The sequence below is a fragment of the Chamaea fasciata genome, unplaced genomic scaffold, assembly GCF_029207755.1.
Source record: "Chamaea fasciata isolate MVZ Bird 193981 ecotype frontalis unplaced genomic scaffold, bChaFas1.0.hap1 SCAF_17, whole genome shotgun sequence".
NCBI classification, from domain to species: Eukaryota; Metazoa; Chordata; class Aves; order Passeriformes; family Sylviidae; genus Chamaea; species Chamaea fasciata.
In genome coordinates, this window is record NW_027094102.1 from 7,316,017 (window position 1) to 7,338,091 (window position 22,075).

The 22,075-nt window shown below is 48.4% G+C and overlaps 1 protein-coding gene across 1 annotated transcript; it reads right to left on the bottom strand.

The window, feature by feature from the left end:
- Positions 1-2,044: 2,044 nt before the first annotated feature.
- Positions 2,045-13,775, bottom strand: RAD21L1 (RAD21 cohesin complex component like 1). Its single transcript, XM_066198852.1, has 13 exons — positions 13,617-13,775; positions 13,337-13,466; positions 11,754-11,853; positions 10,705-10,811; positions 10,154-10,339; positions 9,438-9,539; positions 8,341-8,451; positions 7,087-7,316; positions 6,148-6,250; positions 5,266-5,405; positions 4,499-4,579; positions 3,867-3,944; positions 2,045-3,098 (listed from the first exon to the last, which is right to left on the bottom strand). Exons 1-13 carry the CDS (start codon positions 13,758-13,760, stop codon positions 2,907-2,909), a joined length of 1,704 nt encoding a protein of 567 aa, XP_066054949.1. The 5' UTR covers positions 13,761-13,775; the 3' UTR covers positions 2,045-2,906.
- Between the last annotated feature and the right edge of the window lie 8,300 nt (positions 13,776-22,075).

The following is a 22,075-nucleotide window of genomic DNA, read 5'->3' on the forward strand; positions in this document are numbered from 1 at the left end:
CGCAGCGGGTGCCTCCCCCCGCCCCCCCCGCCGGGTTTCCCCCCGTTTCTATGGCAACTCCCCTCTGCCGGAGCGGCACAACCACCTCAAAAAAAGAAACCAGCCGGGTTTTGGGGTTCCTCCCAGTCTGCGAAGCCCCCCGGGAGGGGTGTGCCCTGCGCCCGGTGGCTCTGGGCTCCTCTCCCCGCGTAACCCCGGAGGAGGAGGAGGAGGAGGAGGAGGAGGAGGAAGGGGAGGGGGGAGCCGGGACGGCCCCGCGCTGCGGCCACCCGGCCCTCGGAGTCCCCCCAGCGTCGTAGTTTTAATTTTAAGCAGTCCAGCCCTGAGGAGATCCCTGCCTCTAATTAGTGACGCACTTTCATAAAGTCAAGTCATTAAATAACCGGAATTCTGTGCCCCATTTCAATGCCTCTGTCTCAGCCCTAATCGCCGGGGCTGGGGTGGAGAAGCAGCAACAGCCACCCCGAGCTGCTGTCCCGGGCTGTGACTGGCGTCCGGCAAGTTTGGGAGATGAGGCTGAAGGCTGACACGGCACGGCACGGCACGGCACGGCACGGCACGGCACGGCACGGCACGGCACGGCACGTCCCGTTCTCCAGCACAGCCCGGTTACTCATGGCACTTCCCACACGCTTCCTGCTTTAACTGTCAAGAGCAACCTTCCCAAATTATTTGCCGAGGGAACGTCTCGGGAGCCCCCGCGCCAGGTTCTGCAGCACGGCACCAGCTCCTGGGGCGCTCCGTGCCCGCGGCCAGGAGCGCTCAAGGTCGGCTGCGGACACTCCCGTGGGGACCGGGAGCGTGAGAGATGTACACGTGCCTGTGTTACAGAATATCCAGCGTGTGTGGATCCACATACGGACTTATGGAGGGAAATGTTAATGTGGGAAATATTCACAGTCAGAGTAGAACCTGTGCCCAGTTTGGGTCTGGACCCGAGGCCCATTGTGCTTCCCAGACATTCCCAGCTCCCTTTGTTACTCCCCCATGGTTATTTCAGGGTTTTGACAAACCTGTTCGGTAAATACATGTCAGTCTTTCTTCTAGCACTATTTCCTGCATGCTTTGTACCTCATTTATCCCGACACACAGACTGTTTTCAGTGTGTATATATATCCTGCCTCCCATTTATTCCTGCCCGCCTCCAGCTGCCTTTTGTTTCCCTCTTTCCCGGTGAATCCAATGCACAGCCTCTCTCCTTGAAAGGAAAATTAATGAGTTATCACATCTGCTGCCACTGGAGCAGCTCTGACCATGTGGCACAGGCAGCAGCTCTGCTGTGAGATGCAGAGTCATTCCTGATGGCTTTTGGGAAAGAAAAATGGTTTCTCCTTCCCTCTGCAGTCTGCAGTGCTTGGTCTCCCAGGGTACTCTGACCTGAAGAGTGGGAGCAGCGCTCCAGGGAGACTGAGCCTGCTGCAGGGAGAGAGGGAGAGGTTTTCACCAAACCCAAACCCTTTTCCCAGGTCAGCACCTGGTATGGAAGTGCCAGGTCTGCCATAAGGAAAAGATGAGCTGTGCTTGGTTCCAGTCTTGGCCTGAGCCACACTCCTGTTCCCACCCAAAAATAGCATTTCTTTTGCAGGAAACAGAGAGGTTTTTACCAAACAGGGATGCTTTTCCCTTCCTTACACCCAGAAGAGGAACCCCTCAGAGAACAGCAGCAAAGGCCCATTGCTTATTTAATCAAATATTCCTGTTCAGAAAGGACACTCAACTAGAACACCCCCACAGCCAGTGGCCACCCCATGCCATCCCCCTGCCCCACGCTGGGGCTTCACCTCTTTCAAAGTGTTTTTACTCCCTTAAACAGACCGTCAGAACCAAACCTCCCCAAATCCCATGGGACAGGAACCCCACACATTAGTGGGCCCAGAGAAACAGAAGTGTCACTGAGGTGAGTGAACACCTGGAAGTTGGGTGACAGTATTACTCATCCTTTCCCATTTTAAGTAAAATCACCAAGTCCCTGACTCTGAGATGAACCCATAGGATTTGATCCTTCAGAAGGAACACCAAAAAGCAAAGAAAACATCTTCTGATTTTTATTGATTCTACATGAAGGAACAGTGATGTCCCCACAACACCAAAGCACCTGAGCAGGGCACAAACATTCCTCCTCCAGGTGGGAAGCAGACAGAAACCAAGAGCTTCAGAAAATGACAGTAAAAGGGATAAAATTTATCCTAAATTAAATAAAAATGCAAGGAACTAATAATATTTTAATAAACATCAATTTTTAAATAGGTCTACACATGAATAATGGTGTTAATAAGTTAAAAAGCTCTGTGAAATCTGAAAATGTGGGATTCTAGGCAATAGAATTTCTTACTGCAGCTTCTGGAATCTTCTGGAGCCAGTGTAACCTCTGTCTGCCTGAACACACAAAAGCAACACTGGAGACAGTACCCAGATATTAAAATATTAAATACTGAACATTCTTTGACAGGAACAATTTTAAATAGTCTAATTTTTTTTTTTTTTCTACAGAGAGTAAACAGATAACTCTTACTGATGGTATTAGAGAATTAACAGACACAAGCCTTGTTAAAAATAATTTAAGCTCCAAAGGTAGTCTCTGAGAAAGGTTTTGAAGGACTTTAATGAAATTCCTTTGAGGACTTTTATAAAATCCTTCACAATGTAAATCTCTTATGTAGAATATATATTTTAGTGGTATTTTATTAATATATTGTATAACTATAATATAACTCATCATGTAACTATAAACATTAATAGTAAGGCCTGTAGGGACCACCTGGGGCAGGACCCCTGCACAAGCCATTACTGGGTGGTGTAGAGGACAGGGAGCTCTGCTCATCTCCCACAGTTTGACAAGACATTCCATCCTTTTTCGAGGAAAACTATTTGCTGGAAAATGCAACCTAAGCTGTATTTTGATCAGTTTATCTGATCTTGTCAAACATGGGCCCGGCAGTGGCTGTGAGGTCAGCAAAGGGCTCATCCTGCCACAGCTTGAGGACCAGCTGCTTCTTCAGCACCAGAAAGATGTAAAATGTGGCTGCAGCTTCTTTCCGGTTGTTTCTCCTGCAGAGCTCCCGAAAACTGAAGGAACACACGCCTGATCTCTTCAGTTGCTGCGTGAGGGAAATGACAAATCAGTCAGGTCAGCTTCTCCACCAGTAAAAGTGGAGCCTCTGGAGTCCAAACAGAGAGCACTGCATATTCTCTGCCTGAATGCCTCAAATAGGATCCAATCTCCTTAGAATCATGGAAGCACACACTGGTTTGGGTTGGAAGAGACTTTAAAGACCATCTCATTCCCCCACACGGGATACCTTCAACTAGACAAGGTTGTTCCAAGCCCCATCCAACCTAGCCTTGAACACTTCCAGGGATGGGGAGTCCACAACCTCTCTGGCTATCTTCCATCTGTGTTTACAGAAGTGGCTCTTAACATTTTAATGCCATAATCGTGTTGGTACGTATGTGTGTTACTAAAATCTACAATTCCACCAAATTCCATTGCACCAGTGGAGTGCTTCCATCACGCTTTGTGATTGGTAACAATAAATATCCTTGAGCAATTCTTTAGTTTCAGAGTTCTCTCGTTTTTTAAAGGCTGCACTCAGGTGTAAATATTTATTTATTATTTGCACAGAACCTCTGAAATACACTTAAAAAAAAAAAGAGCATTCAGAAAATTCTAGTAATTCCAGCAGCTGTGGAAGGGAACACCACACATCAAGCATCCAGAATCCTGATTTTCCACAGAAATACCAAAAAAAGCACGTGCTGCAAGTGAGGGGCAGAGACACAATGGGCAGTAGAAGAAGGGGCTTTTCTAACATGGTCCAGCTAAAATCAGAACCAACTTTTGGTATCTAATAATCCAGCCCTGGTACCTGTAAAGTTTTTTGTAACCGAAGAGTTCTTTTGCCCCATCTTATTTCTTCACTGTCTTTCCTGGTCCTTGTTTGCTCCTTGAAAGGAAGTAAACAGAAGGTTAGTCAGGGTGTGTAAAAAGTCACACACCAAGAGAAAAAGGATAGGAGTTCCAGCCTGACTGAAAATCCAGCTGGAGCTGGGCATCTGGATGGCCAAACTCAGGGAATCTGGAGCCTCTGACACCTCTGTGCTCACATGAGGTTGTGTGAAACAAAGGAAAGATTGGGACCTGTGTGCTTTGTGCTACAGAGACAGCTCAGGTGCAACAGGACATGGACATGGTCCCAGTGAGGCAGCTCCACAGCCAAGTACTGCTCTGTGGGACTGGGATTCTGACGGGATTTGCACTGGCCAGGGGCTTAAAGAGATGTTCAAATTTTTGCTTGAGATTTTGGGCTTAACCTCTGAAGTCTGCAGCTGACTGCTCCGGTTTCAGAGTACCCGAGCATCCCCAGAGGCAGCAAGGTTGAAATTACTTCCTTCTCACTGGAAGCAAAACTCCCTGTAAGCTCCTGATGCTATCTCTTTTTTATAAAGAAACAGGGTTCTCTTCTGAAACAAGGCAGGGCCATCAGCTTAGAACACACACCTTTGGGACCTCCACCTGCTGTGCTTCAGCTTCCTGGCCCAGGGAATTTTTTGAGCTGTCGGAAAAGGCTGCTCCGTCCTCCTGTGAGCACGAAAAGGACAATCACTAGGCCTGACCATTTTGCACACAGTGCAACTCTCATTACACAGTTCTGTTCAAAGAATTTATTGCAATGAACTTTTCCAAAATTAGTTAATAGCAGCTATTTCCACCATTTCTTTCCTGATACAAGGAAGGACCTTGCTGTAGGATTTATCCTACACCCGAATATGCACCTACGAGCAGAGTTCAGGCACGGAGCACATGTTTTCTGCTGCCATTAGCTCCAATTTCATCACTTTTCAACATTAATGAGCCTCATATTCTCTAAAGAATGCCCTTTAGCATAAGTGAAGATTGAAGAGATACTGCTTAAGTATTTCCTCAATATTTCCTCAATATGAGACACAAAAGATAAGTTTTATTCCTTATCAAGATTATATTTGTCTCTTTGGTACTATATTTAATATTTAGCTCTCATTTATACTTAGTGATTAAACTGTAATCTGTGCTGATTAATAAACATTTAAATTAATCATTCATTCATTGTGGGAGTTTACCAAATTATAATTAAACTTTCATCACACAAGCTACTTAATGCTCTCTTGACTGGTTTTAGCATCCTTTCCAAATATTAGTAATTTCTTAACGTGTTTTAAATGGAACCTTAGCAAAAAGTGGAACCAATAGATACACTTAGGTCTCTAATACTAAGGGAAACTGCTCACTATAATTTCACCACAGTTCTCATTGGTTTCATTTCTGTCATTCTGTGATGTCAGCATAAAGGAATCATTTCTAATTTTTCTCTCAGTCTCGGAATGAGCTGGCTCCTGCAGGTAACTTGGCTCTTCTACTGGCAGCATCTCTGTATTAATAGAAAACCAAGGTTGAAGAGGCAATTATTGTGAATCACTCTCCTTAATAAAAACCCACTGAAAACCAAAAATCACACCCAAGTTCACAGTCTTTGAGAGGAAGAGCCAGAATAAGCAAATATTGAAGAAACATCATTCCCAACAGGAGCATGGAAGAAGAACCTTCCAAGGCAGGTTTTCCTTTTCTGAAAGTTGACCTTTATGGAGTCACAGGAGGTGGGTTTGTTAATTAATTTTTGAGGCAGGTTAAGTTCCCAGCAGAGCAAAGGAGTGAAAGTGGATACATGCTTCTCAGAAGATCTAAAATGGAACATTTCTTCTTGCCAGATATTAACCAAACACATCTTCCAGATACAAGTGGAACTATTTACATTAATTTGGAATTTTGGAGACCAGTTTGATTAAGCTTAGAATAAGTGGAAAGTTGGGGTGTTTTTTTGTTTGTTTGTTTTTGTTTTTTTAAATTATGTTTTTAAAAAACCCCACAAGCAACATTACCCAAATCTGCAGTTTCAGAGATACTTAGAGAAACCAAAGATGGAACCAAAATATCTCCTTATGCCACAAGGAAGAAAAGACTTGGATTTCATTTAATTTCTTAGAAAGAAAAGAATAGCAAAGTAGTAATTTGTGGAATACTGCATAGAAACACCTCTTGTGTCTCTCAAACATTATGTAGAATAGAAAATACTTTCTAACAGCTAATTCTGCACAACATAATTAAAATATTACCTGTAGTATCTTGCTCTTTTCTCACTTCTTTCATTTCAGACATCCTCTGTATTCTATCTGCTCTCATCTTAAATCTGTCAATCTTGAAGCATTTTTCAAACAACTGAAAATAATTATTTTTTCTATGTTTGCTTTCAGAATATCATGTCAGATTATTTGCAAACATCAACACAAAGATATGAATATGAGCTGTGTGTTAATGACTGCAACCCAGAATTTCAGTATTTGAATTAGGTCACTCTGAAAATCTGCAAATTATTTTTTTGTTTTTAAGCAATAGCCTTCTGCAGCTCCAACATCAATTCCGTGAAAAAAACATCTTAGGAGCAGCTTGGATAATTTTTCTTGAAGCCAGCCAGTAAGGAAGGATGAAAGAAACATCTGCAGTTTTCATTCTCTTAAAGAGCAAGTTGTAATTCTGCAGCTGGACTCTAAGTGGTGAAGCTGCGCTGCTGCAGTGAACCCTTCCAAATCCATTACAATATTCTAATAATAATGTCCGATGTGCCTTTAAAGTAAATATAAACAAAAGATGTCTCAAATTGATTACAAAGAAGAAATAAACCAGAAAACAAAACAACAAAGGAGAAAGTATAAGAAATGGACAGAAAAGTAAGGTGGTGTGTCTCAGTATAAGATCAGTCAGGTGCCAGTGTGTGAAATGAAACATCAGCTCTCATGTTCCTTTTCTAATTTTTCACTTGTTGGCATGCAGGAGGTAAAGGCCATGACCCCACAGATGATGAAACAATTAGTGGGGGGTGTGCAAACCATCAGGTGTCCAGCTGACCTGTACTGCAGAGCAATGCTCAGTGCCCACCTGCAGCCAGCTCCAAGTTCAGACTGGAGTCTGCAAAACCTCTCTCAGTCAGATCTCAGCTCTGCAACAATCCTGGAACCTACACAGAGCCATAGATCCCACAAGGAACTGATCTTTACCTTTTGCAGCTGAGCATGAACCACAGGCTGTGCAGGATGGGACAGGAGTTTATCCACACCTCCCCACTCCTTCCACATCATCGTTTTCTTGGTTGGGGGAGCGAGGTCCAGCATGGCCAGGAGGTCTGTGCAGTTGGTGAGCTGCTTGTGAATGGTCTGGCAGCTGAGCTCCTTCTCTACATCCACCAGCAGCTTCCTCTTTCTTTGGCTTTTTTTCCTCTGGGTGACAGCTACAGAAAGCAAGCATTAATAACAAGTCTTAACATCTATTCCTAGGACATTAAACACACAAAAAAGCCCAGTGAATCAACCTGGCTGCTAACCTTCTGAACACTGCCTAAACTTGAAAATCAAAGTACTAGTGCACAGGCCATTCTTTCAGAAGTTTCTATGAAGTTTTCAAAGCTCTTTGTACTCTTTTACTGGAAATTCCCTTATGTTTAATTGTGGAAGACAAATGACTCTTTTAATAAAGAATTTGGAACAGGAGAATTTAATGAGAACACATGATAGAGCAACAAGACTGAGTAAGCTGTCTTTAATCCATCAGGAAGTTAAGTGCTCCAGGAACTGCTGATGCACTCAAGAGGTTTCATTACCTCATAATTAATATCTGTATTTGTCAGTTTAATCCTTTAGCAATTTAATCAAGAGGTAAACACAAAAGAAAGACACAGCTTAGTTTTATAGCCATAACTTCCTGGATATTATTTGGGCAGGCCAGAAAATTCAAATATTGTAAATATTGCTGTCAACATGAGCTTGTTTATTCATAAACAGCCACCAATGTGATAGGGGACATTTAGATTTCCTCTACAGAGGAAATGTAATACTTTTCACCTTGGATCATGTTAAAAGTTCATCAACCAACGTTTTCCAAAGGCTTGAAAGTTTTAGGATTGTGATTTTAAATATAAAAGACACTGATGCATTACTGGCAATTAAAGTTTTTCAGGTGAATCTTCAGTAACACCCCTGAGGCCAAGTTTGCAATGCTACCAGAGCTGAAGAGCAACAAAACTTGACCTGGTTTTGGTCAAACATGGAAGAAACTGCAAGCAGAAATTTAGGCAGTTGAGATAAATAACCCGAATCTGGGTTTGTGTAATATTTACCGTTAAATGGAACTCTAACAGCAGCAGCAGATGAAATCTAAGGTTGGGAATAATCTAATATTGCAAGTATTTTCACTACTAAGAAGGAACTCAATCTTAGTTAATGCAAACATTCATCAGAAACTGATCAACTTCTGACCTGTATCATCAACTGGCTCAAGCACAAATTCCTCTTCCTGAAACAGAATTGTTGTCTCACTCATTGTGTGATTTACATCCTTAACCATGGTGTCTGCACAGTTGGACTCAGCTGCAAGACAACCCAGCAAATAACCCAAATTAAAAAAAAAAAAAAAATTACAATATGGACTAATTTCTCAATCACACAACAGAGAATGATATCAGACAAAAACAGTGAAAAATAGGACACTGTGGTTTTGTTTATAATCTCACTTATGTTCACCAGTTCCTTCTCATACTCTGCCCTGCACACTTCCCTTCACTGATTCCAGAATGACCAGGCCATACAGAGACAGGAGAACTGATCTGGAGAAAACCCCACACAACAGAAAGTGTTTAGGGGCAAAAGTGTTTCATTTCAATCCCTATCTGTTTCCAGTTCCAGGCAAGTGCGTGGTAGTGTGGACATTTCTGTCAACAGAAAAGGAACAAGTAGCACCAGCAATAGAGCAAGGAGAGACAAGAGCCACTCTATCCCTTTAAAGCTGTTCCAGAATTCTGTGTTTTAAACTAACACTCTGATGGAGAAGTAAGGATTTAAGACAGCAAAATTTTCTCAGAAATAGTTATCAAAGCTTAATTTCTTTCATCAACATCAAACCAAAAGAAGATTAACAACACCTTTATGAGCTACTTAAGTGTCATTCGTCGCAGAAATATGAAGCCAGATATAGAAGCAGAGAATCACTTCTGTTGTAAAAGACCTTTAAAGCTCTCATTAGGAAAGTTCACTGTTACAAGACAGCCTTATTTGGGTTTCTATCCCCCTCAAAAGGGACATCACACTGTGAGCAGCAAGGTGGACCAACAGCATATCCAACAGGATGTCACATGAGGGTGTTCCTAAGCAATGTCAAGTTACATATCTGGAATCCCTAAATCAAATAAAATTATCCTAAAATGGTGGATGAAGCAGTTTAGGGGGAGAAAAAAGGCAAAATAAATGACGGGAAAAGGCACAAGGATACTACAAAAAAAAGCTGAATGTGAGTGACATTAGGCATTAACACAGGAACAGAGGGTTTATGTGAGATGGAGCAGACACTGCAAACTCACTGGCTGTGCTGTTCTCTGGCAGATCTTGTGACAAAGGACGTGCTTCCTCCACATCAAGAATGTCTTTATCTAGGGCATTTTGCTCATCCCTCAACAGGATTTCTTAAATACAAAACACATAGTTCTAATCATTCTAAGCCTTAGAAGTCATGAAATAGCCTGATACCGGCTAATGTTAGTCAAGGTTAATACTCTGCAAAGAAAGCAAGCTCAGCTTCTGCAGATGGCCGTCAGTGATATGGCTGTCTGCAACAGCACACAAAGGAGGGGATTAGTCCCAAGTTTGAGATTTCCACCTTTTTTTTTTTTTTAAATTATGGCCTTGATAGTGTTAACAGGTATCAATCTGTAAGGTTTATATAAATACTCTAAGTCATAGTGATGTAGAAGCTACTTTGCTGCCTTTGTTATTATGACAGTAAGGATAAAAATGCTGCACTATTTCACCTTTGAAAATAGAAATTAAATTGTTAAACATTAAGCCTAATGCTAACTAAATTTAATGTCTTTAATTCTAAAATAATGAAATACAGCCTTTAAACCAATTTGATTTGGCAGTTTCTAAGTGAGCATAGATTTAGTGACAGGTAGGAAAAAATATGCATGAAAACAACAAATAACACAGAATTTATGTTTGACAACAATAACTTTTGTGCTTTCTTGACTGTTTTCCTGCAAGAATAAAAAAAATTCTGTTTGCCCATGGCAAACCCTACCAATCATATCTGCAGCATCATCCTCATCCCCAAAATGGTCATCCTGGAAGCAGTAAACATCTTCATGCAGCACAGATTTGTGTCCACTGGTGCTGGCTGAGTTGGGATCGGCCACCAGACTGTTACTGCTCGTCAGGACACTGCCCTCAAAGAAGCTCTGTCTCCTCAGTGCATCTGCTTCTTCATCTGAGGGAACACACAATTCCTGATCCCTCATTTGCATGAGTTTTGGAAACCCAGATTGATTAATTTCCTAATTTTTAAAGTAATTTTTAAAAGATTGCAAGACATCCCATACCTCAAATGGAATAAACAATAAACAGTGTAATCTAATTTAGTAAAAGCAGGAAATGTTTGGTTTGGTTCACAGTCTCTGACACCAGATTATATTGCTTACACAAAATTTTGAACCTAAGACATCATGATAGGCCAATCAGTAAAAGCATGAAACAAATCACAGCTTTTTCACACGTAGAAAGAGCTCACATAAAAGTTTCACATAAAACACACTTCCCCTTATGAAAGACTTCCAATTTCTCAACTTCTCTCACCAAAGTTTCTATCACAGAGAAGTATACTGCTTTCATAATCCTCTGCAAGTGTGATTTCTTCAGCTCTACTCTGATTCAAGGTAAAATGTTCAGCAACATCAATGGCCCTGATGAGAAAAATATTATAAAAATATAGGGTGAACTGAAACCCAATGAGCATTCAGCTGAAGGTGAAAACTTGTTTCTAAACAGCCTTCAATCCTGGCATTTTATTACATATTTCTCCACTCTCTTTTGCAAGCATACTTGGGGTTTTGTGATTTTGTTTTTGTGTATCTACCTTGTCAGAGGGCAACTAATTAGTGAAACATCATTTAAATCAAATGACACAACTCTTTGGGCAGGTAGAAAAAACATCTTTACAGAGTCGGGACAGTGAGGCACTTGAATAAAGTGTATTATATTGCAGCTGTACTTAGAAAATAATAAACTCTTACTGATCCCATCAAACCATATTTATGAGGAGGTACAGAGCAACCCTCGGTGGAAATCTCTTGTCCTGGACCTTCGGGGCATCAGAGCCATCAGAAACATGACTTTGCCTCCTGCTTTTTATCAGTTTCCTACATTAATGCTGCTGTGTGTCAAAAAAGCCTAAGAAATATGCTGGCTTTTTCTCAGGAGCCGGGCTGACTATTGCAGATAAAACACCCCAGCCCCAGAGAGCAGTGGAGCAGAAACAAAATGAAGTTACCCACTGGAACAGTGCAACACTGTGTGGTTACTGGCCACATCTTTCAGGATTAATACTAATTTTTATCTTTTCTCTTGAGGTTCAGAAAGCTGTTTGCATCCTTCACTCAGACAATTTAAAATCCTGAAGTCTAAATTCAAGACATTATTTCATTGTGAAGGTCTGTTGATTAAAGGACTGAGGAAAGCTACCAAAGCACAACGCCTGTGGCTGTAGCCTTGTAGAGCTCAAAACTTAGGAGAATTCAGTTATTAAATCGAAACAACCCAATCTGAGTCTTGATCAGATAACAGCAAGTATAGCTTCTACTTCTGAAAACACTAAAAGAATGAATAAAGACTAGGGAAGCATTTACTTTACGTCTGGTAGTGGTGCTTCAAAATCATGAAATTCTTCAGGCAGCGTAATGGACTGATAAGCAGCCTCAAAGTTCTCTGGTGGAAGGTCAAGAAGCCCTGAAATAAACAGACAACGTAACAAAATAAGTATCAATAAAATAAAAGTAGTGTTCTCTCCCAAGTAGGTATAATAAGCCTATAAACCTGTCAGGAGGGGCTGCTGTCATTCTAAATCACAGAAAGGTAAAGCTTAGGCACCCAAAAGTGGATTTTCAGTTTCCATATCCTTAGGATGATCTATTTTTTACAGATACAAAAGAGTCTGCTTCAACAGGACCTGAAATTTGTAAGTACTTGTGTTGGTGAACAGCTGCTTTGAGTCCCTGGAAGGTTCTCCCAGCTGACTTTTAGGCCAGAGTCTTTCACAGCACTGCAAATGAATCACTTTGCTTTCCTCTCCTTTGCTCTGTCTTCATAACTCTGTTCTCCGGCATCAAATAAATGTGTAGTCAGACTGAAATTACTTGGGAATCAGAGAATCCTGGGAAAATTCATGTGAAGAGGGATTTCTCAAGGTCATCCAACCCAACATTTTGCTCATAACAGGGTTAATTTCAAAGTCAGATCACTTTTGACTATTTCTGTTGATGGAGATTTCACAGCATCCCTGAACAGCCTCTTTCAGCATTTTACCACTTCTGCTGAGATTTTTCTCCCCCTTTTATCTAGGTAAAGTCTCTGTTGCCACAATGGTGACTGTTGTGTGTTCTTGAGTTGTGTGGTGCTCTCCAAGTTGCTATAGGATCTATCTCCAAAATAGTCACAAGTTGTGGCCAGCAGATTTCTTCTGGATATTAAGGAAAATTTCTTCACTGAAAGGGTTTTCAAGCCCTGGCACAGGCTGCCCAGGGTAGTGCTGGAGTCACCATCCCTGGAGGGATTTGAAAGACATGTGGTATTTGGGGACATGGCTTAGTGATGGCCTTGGCAGCGCTGGGTGAACAGTTGGGCTGGGTTTTGGAGGGCTTTTCCAGCCTAAATGGTTCTGCAATTCTCTAATTCTGTGATCATATCCTTGAGAACAATGCAGAGTAATTATTCACTAATTTGCAAACCGACCAGGTCACAAAGCACATTAAAACTGGCCGTAGACACTGGTGTTCTCAGGCTTTTTTTAGACAACAGTGCCTCCCATTTATTGCCCAAGAATGACAAACACAGAGCCTGTTGGAAAAGGCTCCAGTCATCTCCGCTCCCTTCTCCCTGTCTACATGGCTAGAGCTCAAAACACAGTCAGGTCTGGCACTGACACTGTTAGACATGTTGTTGGTGTCATCAGAAATTAAAATTAATTATCTAGCAATGGAGGCTGAACTCAAGCATCTTTTTGTAAGCCCACTAAAGATACTGTTCCTGTTAAGGGAGTCAAAGACCTGAAATAGCACTAAATTAAGCCAGGCTCAACACCAGCAGTAGGCACTAGCATGTTCAGTATCCTTTGGGATCAGTAATGTGTATTTAACTGAAATATCCAAAAAGTAATTTTAAAAATGAGAGCTATAAAGGACACAGATGAAAAAATGCTGAATTTTGTGCACACCTGGACGAAAGGCTGTCTTCATTTTGGTCAGAGCTTCACTGCAGTCTGCCAAGAGGTACTTTGCTTTCCGGTGGTAAATCCGCACCACCCCCAGGAGTAAGTGTCCCGAGGTTCGCAGAGCTATAGCACACTGTGAGGATTTTAAAAAAAAGTTGTTCAGGAGTTTGTATTTTTGGCAAAAACGTTAAAATATTACACAGAAGTAACAGAATTTTCTACAAGGGATCAACACCTCCACCCCAGGACTCTCCAGGAGATCCCTCCTCATGCCACAGCTTACCTTTGGGGAGAGGATTTTTCGTACGGTGGCCTCTAAATTGCACTCAAAGATATGTGCCTTGGTGAGCTTCTTCTCCCAGTGGGCAGCCAGCCAGATTTTGGCCAGCGGACCCCGCCTGTTGATCAGCAAATTGACGTAGAACATGGTGCCTGGCCAAAGGTCTCAGGGCAGCCCTGACAAAATTCCTGAGCTCTTCCCCTGGCAGGAGGAGATGGGTCCTGGGGCACCAAGTGGGATTAGGGATTTAGTGCAATCTGAGGGGATGGGGGACCCAGTCGGGTGTTGTGGGGAAGGGGGAACTTAGTGGGCTCTGAGGGGATGGGGGGACACCAGGCACTGAAGGGGATGAGAGGATTTATGGGATCTGAGAGGACAGGGCACCCAGGCAGATATTGAGGGGATGTGAAGACTTAGTAGGATCCAGAAGGGCTGGGATCACCCAGCTGGGCACTGAGGGAATGGGAGAACCCTGACAGTACCGAAGGAATGAAAGGATTTAGCAGGACCCTCAGAGGGCGAGAGGGGGGGATTTGGCGGGATCCTCAGGGCACAGGTCAGGGTGGATTGAAGTGTCTGAGGGCACAAGGGGATTCAGCCACGCCCTGAGGATTTAGCAGGACCTGAGGAGATGGAGTGACCAAGACGCTGAGGGGCCGGGAGGATTTTGTGGGATCTGAGGGGACAGGGGGCCTGAGCAATGCCAAGGAGGGGCGTGTCGGATTTAGCGGGATCCTGAGGGATGGACGGGCGCAGCCGGCCGCTGAGGAGCCCTGGGGAGATGAGGAGCCCCGCTCGGCTCTGCGAGGATCGAAGGGGATTAGTAGGCGCAGAGGGGGCTCGGCGGGGCGGGCGGACCCTCCTCAGGCCTCAGCCGAGGGCGGGAAGGCGCCGCAGGGGCCCCGCCGGGCCCGCCCCCGGAGCCCGCTCAGGGCCCGTGTCCACCCGCCACGGCTCCGCACAGCCCCGGAGCCTTCGGCAGGGCCCTGCCGCTGTACCGGGGCGCAGCGGCAGTGTCCACAAATGCCTGGAAACACGGTGCCGCACCCCTCATTCATGAGAGTGGAGAGCAATCTCAATGTCCCCATCCATTTCTCCTCCTTCCTCTCTTCCTCTGCTCTCCTCTCCTTCCCCTTCCCTCCTCTTCTCCTCCCAACCGCTTTCACCCTTGACATTCTAAGAGCCCTTTTGCAGGCACCGCCCCATCTCTTTCTCTGCAGGTGAGCAGCTCCTGCGTGGCTCCAGACACGTCTGATAAAACTCCCCTGGTGGTGCAAATTTGCAGGAGAAAAAGAACCAAACAAACAAACAGACAAAAAAACACCAAAAAAGGCAAAAAAGCCCCAGAGCCTCAGGTCGGACCTCTGTGCAGAGGGTGAAGGCAAAAGATGCACAGCCATGCATCTGTGTCAGCTCCAGCCACCCCGGAGAGAAGACAGTATGTTTGCACACTGAGGTGTCACCAGCCAGAAAAAAAATAGTTTGCCACCCTCTGCTTTGTGCTTTCCATGCTTTATATTCAGGCAGAACACAGCAGGGCTCCCGTTGCTCCCAGGCACAGCCCGGAGCATCGGCTGTTGCCGTATCACAAGGCACCTGTGGTTTTCCCTGTCTCCCTGGTGTTAGCTGAAGATAACGAGATCTTAATTATCACCAGAAAAGTGCTGAGCCTCTTCCCAGCGGCTCTGCAGCTGGTCGTAGTGGCAAGCAGGACTCCATCCCTCCAGCTGCCTTTGGGCTGGGGCTCAGACGTTTGGGGATGGAGAGGGATTTTTCTGCTATAAACCATCCCTGCAGTGGTGGATCCCCAATGGGGACTTAGAGGAACCTCCCATGAGCCCCAGAGCAGGCATCCACTGCTTTTCCAGAGAACCAAACCTGTCCAGGAACTCCATGCCCTGCAAGAGGGGAACCATCCTCACTTCTGCCCACTGTGCAGCTCCAGCCCTCCCCAGCACCAAGGCTGATGTCTAGCCCTGCCTGCCTTGCTGGTGGCAACAGCTCCCAGGAGCAGTTTGCTGGATCAGGAAACCCCACTCCACCCCAAGCCATGGGGAGCACTGGGATGTTTTGTCTGGGGTACACGGGGACTGGCAGTGACGGGCAGGGAGGCTGTGATGTGCTGGACACCTCTGGTCCTCCCAAACTGCTGGATTTCTTGGTGATGTAGAGCCAGCTCCTGAACTGCCCGGCTGCTTTTTCTCTGACCTCCGAGTCACCTTGAGCTGTGCTGGCTGCAGGTACTCTCTCTGCCACGGGATGCTGTGAATGCTAAGGAGGCAGGAATGAAACTTCATCTCGGTGGTGAGGCTGGATGGGGGTCAGCACTGCCAGTGGGCACCAGACAGCTGTGCACTCCCCAAGGTTGGGCTCTGCTGCACAGGGCTGTGTTTGGGAACAGAGCCAAACAGCCTGTCTAGCTCCATCACACTACTCCTGCTGTCTTCTGTCTGCCTGAGGCTCCCATTTGCTGTCCCTCTAATCCGTGTTTCAATCGTTTCGTCTGAGGAATGACATGTACCCATCCCTGGTTCCCCGTCTGGCTCCTTCACCCTGCTCCATCTCCCAGACTCCTTCCCTCCCTCCTCTTTCCTTTTCTTTCCAAGTCGTCTGTCTCTCCCCTCCAGCACTCCTGCAGTTTCATTGTGAATTTTGGCAGTGCTCCCTCTGACCTTGGCTGTCTCCCTCTTCTCTTTGCTCCTGCGCTGGCAGCACACATCTTGCCTGTCTCAGTCTCTCCTCCCCTTCCCTTAGTGCCAGCACCTTGGGGATGGAGTGGCCTTTGCCAGCCCACAGCCTCATGCTCAGCCACTTGGGATCAGGCAGGGGAAAGTTTTTGGGCTACCCAGAGGCCCCTTCAAATGCCTGGGGTCCCCTCCAGCTCCCATCCAGCAATGGCAGTGGGATCCTGGGGAAGCACAGTGCAAGGTGCAATGCCAGCAGGACACATCCCTCCCCCTCATCCATCACAGGTGACCTCTCAAGCATTGCTGTGGGATTGGGGTGCAGGATCAGCCCCGCAGGCAGCACGGAGCCCTGATCCCACAGCAGGCTCAGCCCTGTCCCTGTATGAAGGCAGATGGGAGCCACAGCATGAGTGCCTCTGCTTCTGCCTCACAAATCCCCATCCTGGCCAGGCTCCTGGCCTTGGCATCCCTGCATGCATGGGCAGTCAAAGGGCTTGGGTGCTCCAGAACAGAGGGCTTGACCACAGCTCTGCTCAGGAGCAAACTGGTGGCAGTTCTGTCTTCCCAGGGAATTTGGCGATGGTGAGGCAGCAGATCTGCTCCTGCCCATCTGTTCACAGTGAAATGCCCGCCTGCTCCAAATCCATCTTTCCTTGCTGATTTGGGACAATCTGTGTCCCATGACCTACTTGTCTCCAAGCATCTCCTGCCTTCCCGCAGAGTGGGTTGGTACTAAAGTCTCTCTAAATGTAGTTAACGTGGCAGGATGCACTTACATTTATTTTTAATTCTGCTTCTTTCTTGGCCCACTTCTGGCTGCATCTCTGGGGACACTGTGGTGGGAAGCCTCTGTGTTTCATAGAGTCACGGAATGGTTTGGGTTGGAAGACACCTTACAGATCAACTCCTCCCAAGCCCCCTGCCATGGCAGCTCCATGCTCCTGGTGCAGCTCAGAGACTGGAGGTGCTCCATGTCTTGGTCTAGAGGGCTCCAGTCAGCATCACGGATAGACACTGTGCCTGGATAGGTGCATGAGCTTGGATTGTGTTGCACCTGTCCAGCCCTCAGAAAACACAAATGCACCTCTTTATTTGTGTGGCATGCCCTAAAACTCTCTGACCCTTTTTCATCAATTTTAGCTGTATCTAACAGAGACTTCAGAGAAAATCCCTGCCCTGTCATGACACAGGTGGCAGGAGAGTCCCATCTGACATCTCCATACAGAGCAGTGCCCAGATACTATGGATAACACAGAGCTCACTGTAGATGCAGAGAGGAACGCACTGTGTGCAGGGACAGGGTTCTGGACATGATGGAGACAGAGTGCAGGGGACACGGGGCATCCTTGCAGCCCCTGCACTGAGCTCACCCAGCGCCTGCAGCACTGGGTGTGCTTGTGGAGATGCTGGAAGCATGTGAAGGTGTTGAAGGGAATGGCAATGTGATGGACAAACCTTCCCGGCAGCTGTCAGCAGCCCACCCCCTATTGCTTGGGATTTACGTCCACATCTCCAGGCACTGCTCCAAATGTGGAAATAGACCACATCGTATTAACAAACGAGGGAAAGCGTGTGGCTGCCAGCAGGTCGCTGCTGGGGCACGTGCCTGGGTCTGGTGCCAGGTCAGGGAGAAGAAGAGTGCAGGCACTGACATGAATGCTCTGGGAAAAATGGAATAAATAACGTCTCTCTCTCTCTCTCTCTCTCTCTCTCTCTCTCTCTCTCTCTGTGTGTGTGTGTGTGTGTGTGTGTGTGTGTGTGAAGGGGGGACATTATGCCATGGGACTGCAGTGGGATTGTGGTGGGACCGCAGGGGCCAGGAGCTCCTCTGTCCCAGGCTGGGGCATATCATACCTAGCCCAAACCCAGGTCAACCCCCACTTTCCCCGGGAATTTGGGGACAGGCTGGGCAACGTCCATATGGGACCTCTCCCTGCCGTCTTTGGGGCTGGGGATGCTCATGCTGCAGCCCCAAGGTGCCCAGCCCAGCTCCGCCTCGGGTCCCACAGGGGACTGCCGGTTGTGGGGGGCACGTCCTCCCAGGCAGACCCCACACAAAACCGACCGTGCTGCTCTGTCCTCTCCAAAGCCCCTCCCCACGCAGCCCCCCCGGGGTGCCCACGGAGGGTCCCGGCGCTGTCGAGGGGGGTGCACAGAGGGGTCCCTGTTGTAGAGGGTACGTGCACGGCAGGTGCCGGTATGCACCCGGGCGTGTGCATGTGTGTGCCCCCCGTACGCGTGTGTGGATGCGTGTGCGTGCGGCGGCCGTGCGCGACCGCCGCTCGGGGCACCCACCGCCCGCCCCGCGGCGGCACCGGCACCGGCACCTGCCCGGGGAGGCGGGGAGGCGGCGGGGGTAGGCAGCCCGACGCGGGGCACCGGGAAGGGAAGCGGGGCAGCTCGGTGCGGGCATCGGCGGGGAGGGCAGACCGAGCGGGAGAAGCGGGAGCAGAGCCCGGTACACGGAGCGGGGCCACAGCCCGGTGTGGGAGCAGGGAACCGGAGGGCAGAGCCCGGCGGGAAAGGAGGGTCCGGTGAGGGGCAATTTAGTGGAGTCACAGGGACACGGGTCCCCACAGGGGGTTTCAGACGGATTCGGGAAGGTGGGTCGCGCGGTGGGAGCCTGGTTTGGGAAGGGGAGAGCCAGGTGGGACGACCCGGTTCGGAGAGGCAGGTGCCGGGTTCAGGGAAGAGGAGCAGCCCGGTCTGGGGCTCGGCTCTGGGCAAGGGAGACAGTCCGGGCGGGGTCTCAGCTCCGAAGGTAGCCCGTTTCGGCTAAGCGGGATCCCAGGAGAAGGAGCAGCACGGTTCGGAGACCTGCGGGGTGGGGTTGGCAGCCCGCTCAGGGGAAGCGACTCCGGGGAGGGGAAGCAGCCCGTCCGCGGGGTTCGGCTCTGGTTTGGGGAAGCGTCCCGGTTCAGGGACCCGTCTCCGACCCAGAGGAGCATCCCGTCCCGATTCGACCGCTCACCTTCGGCAGCGCAGGCCGGCGGCGGTTCCATGGCGTCCCCGCGGGCGGCGGAGCTGCGGAGCCCGGACGAGGCGGCGGCCGCGGGGGCTGGTGCGGGTGCGGGGGGGCCGGTGCCGGCGGGCCCGGGGCTGGCGCTGGCGCTGGGCTGCGCCCTGGGCGGCGCGGCGCTGGTGGTGCTGGCGGGGGCCGTTCCGCGGGCGGCGCGGCCCGACCCCACGGTGCCGGCGCGGCAGATGGAGCGGCTGGAGGCTCGGGCAGCCCGGCTCCGCGCCCGCCTCGACCGCTGCACCGTGGCCGGGCTGGCGCTGCTGGCTCTGGGCGGGCTCCTACTCGCCGCCCTGCTGCTGGCCGCCGCCGCCGCCCGCCGCCGCGCCCGGGCCGCCCGCCGCACCGGTGGCACCTATGGCTCGGTACGGCTGCGGCTGCGGAGGATATCAACTGAAGGGACGCGGGCGCTGCTCGAGAGTCAGCTGAGCCCCCCACCCCAGCCCCCCGAGGGGCCCGGCTCCTAGCCGTGTGCACCCCAGGGACCCCCCGCCACTGGCAGAAACAGGGTCTCCTTGCTGCACTCCAAATCCGATACCATTGGGTGAAACTTCACCCACGCCAGCCTTCAGCCACCATTCTCACTTCCTTGAACCCTTCTTGAATGGTGCTCTGGCCCAACAGCACCGGACTGATGAGGCTTTGCGGTACTCCACCAGACTGCATGGCCCTGGCCTGGGTTGTTCCCCACCACCAGCACTGGGACAGCATGTCCTTGGGACCTCCTGTCATCTCCCAGCACCTTCCTGGATGGGATCCTGCCACCAGCATCATGGCAGTGGCACAGTCAAGGCAGCCATGGGATTTCTGTGCCATGGTCGGTTGCAGGCTGCACTGGATGTGAGGCTGAGCTCCTTCCCACAGCCAGGACCTGACTGCTCCTCCAACAGATCTGTTTCTGCCATCAGTGACCATTTTTAGCAATAGTTTCCTGCAAAACTCTGGCACAGAGCTGGTGCTTGCACTGCTTCAGTCAGAAGGGACGCAGCAAGCATGCCCACCACCCATGGGGTGGGGTCCAGCCCCCTGCCACCCCCAGCCCTCACACCCCACCAGCCCTATTCTGCACAGCAGGATGAAGGCCAGGACACATGCCTGCACCGTGCCAAGCATCCTGTTACCACCAGCAGCCCTGGAATGGCCTCTTCAAAAACCATGGTGCTCCGTACAGAAGACAGTGGATGATTCTCAGTGCCTCGAGGTGACGTGGTGGCCGTGTTCCACACTGGCCTGGCAGTGCTGCTGCTGGGGTGTCCCCATGCTGGCCTTTCTGCTGATTCAAGGGCCATTGTCTGTGGTGTGAAGGCAAAATTGCATCTCGGGAATTAAACATGAAGCGTCATTAAAGCACAATGTTCTGTGGAAAGAGAAATGGCTATGAGCAATGTGCTGGGAAAAGGAAATAATTATCCCACTGGAAAATGCAGACCCACAAAAGGTGCTGTTTATCATGAACTGCCACCAGTTTTCAATTCATTCCATAAGCTACCCACTTCAGTAATTCTTAGGCAGGGACAAATCCCTCCAGACAGCCTAACACAAAGAAAAGTGATTTTTATATCTGGTTGCCTGGGTAGGGTTTTATTCCAGGGCTTCCAGTGTCTCCTTGTATGCTGGGAATGGTGTCCTCTGCCCTGTGTTTCCATATAATGCTTCACTGATTATTCTTCCTGCTGTTGTGAAGGGCCACATGCCACATGCCTCTCTCCCTGTCACATCATCAGCCATGCTCTGTATTTATTGTAAGATCCCAGGAAACAACCTTGAATCACCTCACACCTGCAATCCTGGCACCCAGGCACCTTTCCTTGGGATGAAACCACACTTGGAGTGAAATGGGTGGCTGTGCCTCACTGTCCCCAAACAAGCATTGCCTGTCTCAAACAGCCCTGGGACAAATGGCTTTAATCAGGGCCTGAGGGGCCAAATAAAGGGTCCAAGGAGAGCAGGGGGGTGAAATGTCATTGTGGCTGTCACCGAGCGGCTCTAGGTTGGGGGGGGGGGGGGGGGTGATGCTGTGGGAGGGAGGGAAGAGAGGGAAGGAAAGGGAAGAAGAGAAGAAGGGGAGAAAGGGGGAGCTCTGAGTCTTCCCAAGCCCTGAGAGGGCAGATGTCCCTCCTGCAATTCAGCACTGGCCCTGCATTTCTGGATTAGAAAAATAAACCCGTTACATGAAGAAATCATCCTTATCCCTTTTTTGTTGCTTTAAATAAGATGGAAGGAGTGTTTTCAGGATGAAAAGCTGAGCCTGGTGAAGGTTACAGCTGCTAAGCACCTGCTGTATGTGAGCACAAGAAATACTCGCATGGATTAGGGCATGAGGCTGCTCAAGAAACTGCGGGAAGGGGCTGTTACTGCTTTGTCAGCACGTTGCTGGACTGTGCCTTGAGTCCCTGCAGGACTGGGGAGAAGCCTCTACATGGAGGGAGATATATTTACAAATGAACAAGCTGTGTTAAGGAAGGAGTGCCATTAAAGAAGATTCCCCACTGAGAATTCCAGGGCTGGGATGTGATCTTGTACACAACCTCCCCTAGGCTGAGGTGTAGCGTGGCTGTGGCAGAGAGACGTGAAGCTGTCTGACCTGGCTGTCCCTTCATCACTCTGGCAGGCACTGGGAAAGAGGCAGTAGCATGTGGTGCTTAATGTGCAGGGGAGTAGTAGGAAGCAATCCAAAATATTCCAGAGTGCTGAGAAAAATCTGGCTGGGAAAGGCTGATGCTGCACAGCCTGAGCGCAATGAGGGTCAATGGCTCGCT